Here is a 6,024-nt window from a genome sequence, read left to right as displayed (position 1 = left end):
AAGCCTCCAGGACTGGAGAGTAGTCAATGGAAGTCTAACATAAATGTGACGGACCTGACTTACGGTTTTAAAAAGACAACTTTGAACCAGGAATAGTGGCATACACTTCTACTCTGAGTACATGAAGACTGAGATGGGAGAATTGCAAGTTCCAGTCTAGCTTGGGGCATATGGTGAGACCCTGTCTTAAGCAACAACAAAAATTAAAATCCTGGCTTAACACTGGGTGCTGGACTTTTGGGACGGGGAGGGGGGGAAAACTGGAATTGGAGAGTAATTAGGAGGCAGGTGAAAGATGATGGTTATAGCAGTAGAAATGGTGGAAAATGGCTAAATTTGGGGTTAAGACTGGAGAACACAATTCCTAGGATTTGACAATGGTTTGGATATAGTGGTTAGGAAGGTGGAGGTGGGGGAGAAGGGGCTCAGGGATGATGACTGGAGTTTGGGCTGAGTACCTCGATAGTGATGTCCTGAACTAAGAACAGGGAATACTAGCAGAGGAAAGGTTTGTAGGGAGGGGAGTCCACGGGGAAGCCAGTTTCTACCTTTGCCCACCTTATTTTTCAGAGCCTTGTTATACTGAAAATGAAAATATTGCTTAGACTATCAGCTAACTCTACAGCTAAAGGGAGAAATCCTAGCTGTAGGTATTTCGGAACAAGGGCCAAGATGAGATCACCTGGTAACTAAGACCCAAGAAGAGAGAGGCAGAGAATTAGATATTTGATCACAATGCAGGTAGATAGACACCAGGTCAGTGGAGAGGGAGGCTGGTCAGGGAAAGTTCCATGAAAGAATGATATTCAAGCTTCTAGAATTCATGGAAATCTGAGTAGTGACACTGTACCCTTGAGGATGCTGGCCCAGCAGGGTGATTTGTAATTGGCCACACTTACAAATCTTCATGGTTCCACCTGATCTGTGTTGTCACTGCTTTTTTATTTAGTTTCATTGTTTTGTTTTAATATTTTATTATTTTATGTGTAAGAGTATATTGTTTGCATGTATGTAAGTGCACCTGTGTAGTGCAATGCCTGAGGAGGTCTGAAGAAGACATCAGATCCCCTGGAACTGGAGTTAGTTAACAGTTGTTAGCCACATGTGGTTATTGGGAACCAAACCTGGGTCCCCAGGAAGAGCAGCAGTGCTCTTAACCGCTACACCATTTCTCCAGCCCCAGTTATTTTTGGTTTTTGAGACAGGGTCTTCCTGCATCCCCAGGTGGTCTGAAACTCACTATATAGACCAGGTTGGTCTCGATCACTCAGAGATCTGCCTGCCTCTGCTTCCCTGAGTGCTAGGATTAAATAAAGGCATGCGCCATCACGCAGGGCTTACTTAACTGCTTTTTTTTTCTTTTAAATACATCACCATCTTTAAGTATAAAATGGCACAATGCCCTATTAAGAAGCAGCATACAGTCAAGCATCTATGATACCATTTACTATTCTGGTGACTCTGCACTTATTATTCGACATCTCTGCACTTCAGATTTCTCATCTGTAAATGGACATACTACTAAAACTAACTAGTATGGACTGTTCATCATGTTTCTAAGATTCTACATGCATCATCCTACTCTTTCCAATCATCAACGAGCTGAGTGACGTTATCTCCATTTTTACCGCTAAGGAACCGGAAGCACGCCGACCTATTCCTCTAAACACCTATCCTGTGCCTGCAATATGCTAGGCACACTTCGTAGATGCTAGCGATATACCAGAAACAAAACCAAACCCATGCCTTCGTGCAGCTTCTGTCTGGGGTTTAAAGGGAACAGATGATACATCTGATAAACACGCACATTCTATAGTCACCAAGCGATAAACGATACAGATAAAAACAGAACAGGGGAATAGAAGCTGGAGAAGCTGCGACTTTAAGTCAGGATAGCCAGGGTGGACTTCACCGAGAAGGCGGCGACATCTGAGCAAAGATGAGGAAGGGGCAAGCGCAAAGAAAGGCCCTTGGAGAGAAAAGGGAGGGCAGCTGCCTATGCGTCACCAACAATCCCGGGCCCGGGGAGGGCAAGGCGACGCGGTGGGAGGCAGGGACTTAGGGATCCAGCACCAAAAACTGGGCCTTGCTCTCCAGCTGCGATAGAAACAAGGCGGTCGGCCCAGGAGCGTGACGCAACTTAGTCTCCGACTTATATCCATCATTCTAGGACGTAGGCCGGAGATCCCACATCTGGTGAGGCAACGCAGAGCTCTCAAGCAGGAACTGCGCGGATGGCGTCTGAGTCTCAGGATTAAAGCAGCCGGCGTTGAGGAGGCTCGGCAGGCGGCACCGCACGGAGGCTGGCCCGCCAAGCTCCGCCCTTCTACCGCCCTCTAGGTCCCCGGACCTCGGCTCCGCATCGAACCTCTCAATCAGGTCTCCACGTAGCTCTTCCCCAGCTACAGATTGCGCAACTCGCGCCGCCAGGCGGAGCTTGGGAAAAGGCGGAACCACCGCCGGCGGGGAGAAGCGACCAGGCCTTCCCAACCCCGCCGGCGACGAACTGAGCCTGCGCATATCCGGCGACATTCCAGGGCCTCCCGCCGCCCCGCCCCCAATTCCCGGGCGGAGTTCCTGCTGGCGCCTGCGCACTGAGGCGCCGCACCCCGCGCCTGCGCAGATCGCCCGGGCCGGGCCCCATCCGCCGGGTTTTTCTGGTGGGGGAGGGGGCACGTCTCTGCGAGTCACGGTGATGGCGGCCACCATCCTGTGGTGAGGTAGCGGATTCTCTGCGGCTGTTGGGAGCCTCTCGCGCCTCCTGCGGACGCGGCGACCGTCGCGTGAGGCAGCATCGAGGGCGAAACTGTCGGGGAAGGCCGCGGGGGCGGTGGCGCAGCCCGGGGACACGGAGCCCGGGAGGGAGAGAGACCGAGAGAGAGGCTCGGCGCGGCGAATGTGACAAGCCCCCAACCCCCACCGCCTTCCTCCCGAGAGCGCGAGGAGCGCGGGCGACCCTGGGGCGGCCAGCACCCGGCGCAGACACCATGCAGGTCACCCTGAAGACCCTCCAGCAGCAGACCTTCAAGATCGACATCGACCCGGAGGAGACGGTACGCGGCCGGGGAGGGCGGGGGCGGGAGCGGCGGGGCTCGGGGGGCGCCGGGTCGCCGGCCTTCCGTAGTCCCTGCCGGCTTAGGGGGCTGAGTCCCGGGAAGGCCTGGCGGCAGGTAGCGCGGAGCAGCCGCAGCCTGCGGGGGCCCTGGAGGCTGCGGGCCAGAGCGCGTGGTCGTGGGCCGGAGCGGGAGGGGGAGGGGAGGCCGCGGTGCACAGGTGGGGGAGGGAGACTCCAGCGACGCTACGGCCCCGGCGACCCGGAGAGGCCCAGGGGTCGGTAACGCGAGAAGATGAGCCTTCCCCAGGCTCAGGTTTCTGTCCACAGCCGGGAGAGGTGAGTGGCGAAAATGAATTCTTGCCCCTTCCCCTCCGAACGAACCCTTTATTCGCGTCTGTCGTCCGAGCGTTTGGACGCATGTCCTCCAGCCCACACCCACGCCTAGATCTCTCTCTGGCCTCTTCGCGGGCGGTGAGGTTTGCGGTAGAGCCCTTCAGATCCGGATTTAATGAGTTCTCCCAGTCGTCTTGGGCTCCTGTACCCTCTTCGTTCTCTAGGAATAGTATTTCCATGGAGGAAAAAAGAATATAGAAACTTTGAATGTGTTTTGTAGTTAAAGCCTCTTACACCTCAGAAGCTCACGTGATAAATTCTAATGCCGTCTTAATGCGGCTCTGGCTGAGAAAAGGTGTTTTGTGTTGAAGTTAATTCAACTTTATTCCAAGAATCTAAAAATGCCATGCGTGTAGGTTTCCTCATGTTCCGCAATTGTCATGCTGCGTTCAGATGGTAATGTTGCTGTTTAAGCCGGAAGCTAATACTGTGTGTATGACATATATGTGTGTATGTATGTGTATATATGTAAATGGTTGATTCTATATGGTTGTCGCTTCTAGGGACTTGATGCTAATTAAATAGACCTGAGTTAGTTTTGTGGCTCTGTGACTCCTTTAACCAGAACTGTAACAGGTAAATTACCCTGATTCATATTTTGCAGTAGGAATATTACTGGCAGATACGTGAGAATTAAATGGCATTAGTTGGTCCGTAAATGAGAACTAATATTGATCAATGTGGATACCTTTAAGTGAAGATACGATGTCTTAGGTTTTACCTATTTAATATTCTAAAGTCTCCTGAGTCTTTAATTTTAATGCATATTTTTATTGACCTTTTGTGCATTTCATATAATAGATCTTAATCAAATTTAGTTCCCTTCCCCATCCAAACTCCTCCATAGTGCCCCCCCCACACACAACGGATTTCATGCATTCTGTCATAAGTCCTTAATTTCTTTTTATGTATTTATTTTTATTTTATGTGTAGAAGTGTTATGCCTGCATCTGTACAAGTGCACCGGGTCCTGCAGTGCCCATGAAGGTCAGAAGAGGGTGTGGGATCCCCTGGAACTGGAGTTGCAGAGAGGATTGTTAACCACCATGTGGGTGCTGGGAACTGAACTGGGTCTCCTTGGAAACCAGCCAGTCACTTTAACCACAGATCTTTCCAGCCATCTTTAATTTCTTAAATTGAGAATTCCCAACCCTTTTGAAATTGTGGCACAAAATGATTTGAAGTTACCTAATTTGTAGACAATGAGGGTTTTTTTTTCTTTTTCCTCTTTTTTGGTCTTTTTGAGACAAGGTGGTCCTGTAGCCCCAGCTGTCCTGGAACTCACTATGTAGACCACTGGGCTGACCTTGAGTTTAAATAAAGCGGTCCATCTGCCTCTGCCTCACAAGGGCTGGGATTAAAGGTGTGCAACACCACGCCCAGAGAGATAATAAAGTTTCTGAAAATATCAGTTACAGATGAAAATTTTTCAGTCTTAGAAGCCATTACTAGCAACACCTGGTAGACTTAACACCTACCAGAATCAAAATCTCACTGATTTTTCCTTTATTGTTTAGTAAGCACTGAAAAGTAAATTGAAAGACGAAAGTGCAGGGCTGGGGATGCAGAGGTCTCTCCTAGGATGTGTGAGTTCCTGGCTTCTGTCTCCAGCATGTGCACAAAATCTACAGTCCAGTTGTCTCTATTTTAGGCAAAATTCTGTAAAATGCCTTCTTGACTTTGGGCCTTTGGGGTGATAAATAATGGTGTTATAGTGACTTCATTGGCTTATAATATGAATTATTCCAGAATTACTGAAATGTAGAGAAGTTTGCTTTTATTTCACGGTTTTGTAAAACAGAGCTTATTGGAGTTGTTCAGTAACTCCACACTGCACTGCATAGGACTTCAGACACTCTGCATATACATTATCTTAGAGCCTAACTGTGTTTACTGTTTCCATGTGTATTTCCAGAGGATGTAATACATTATACTTTCACAAGTATATGTTTATTTAGTAAGTTGTTATGGCGTAGCTGCTTCAACTTTCATTTCCTATACAAATATAGTTTTTTTTAAATGTAAAGATTAATACAGTGAAAATGTTGATAAAGCATGTTTTAACTCAAGATTCCATCACATTCACCCCTTTTTTTTTCCCATGAGAGAGATTCAAAACCAAGTCCTTATGGCAGTGTACATACTTTTCAGCAGTCACTCTAGCCCTTATTTAATTTAACTCTAATGAGTTTTTATTAATATGTATTTTTGATACAATGTTTTAGAATTACAGTAAGAATAAACAGTTAAATTATCTTAATATTGGATGACACTTAAGTATCTTATTTTTAATTTGTTGTTAATAAGCAGGGGTATTAAAAATATATCTAAAATAGGACTGGTGAAATGGCTCAGCAGGTGAAAGGTCCTTGCTGCCAAGTCTGATAAACTGAGTTCAATCCCTGGGACTTGTAGGAGAGAACTGAACCCAAAAGTTGGCCACTGTCTCAACACATGAGCTGTAGCATAAGGTACCATGGCACTCTAGTGCCCACACACCTAAGTGAATATGTAAAATGAATGCTAATGCAGATGTAAAATATAGAGAAAGGATTTTAGTTAGACCTACAGGAATG

At 47.6% G+C, this 6,024-nt stretch overlaps 1 protein-coding gene across 1 annotated transcript in view; it reads left to right on the top strand.

Moving 5' to 3' along the window:
- The first annotated feature begins 2,676 nt into the window (after positions 1-2,676).
- The window catches only part of Rad23b (RAD23 homolog B, nucleotide excision repair protein), a 45,582-nt gene continuing 42,234 nt past the window's right edge, over positions 2,677-6,024 (top strand). Inside the window, exon 1 of the mRNA XM_008854653.3 lies at positions 2,677-3,053. Coding sequence (XP_008852875.1) covers positions 2,988-3,053 — 66 coding nt within the window. The 5' untranslated portion in view covers positions 2,677-2,987. The remainder of the gene's footprint in view (positions 3,054-6,024) is intronic.

This window comes from Nannospalax galili, unplaced genomic scaffold, assembly GCF_000622305.1.
Source record: "Nannospalax galili isolate Female #2095 unplaced genomic scaffold, S.galili_v1.0 scaffold666, whole genome shotgun sequence".
Lineage (NCBI taxonomy): Eukaryota > Metazoa > Chordata > Mammalia > Rodentia > Spalacidae > Nannospalax > Nannospalax galili.
Note: the sequence above shows the minus strand (reverse complement) of the source record. Positions and strands in the feature narration are given on the sequence as shown.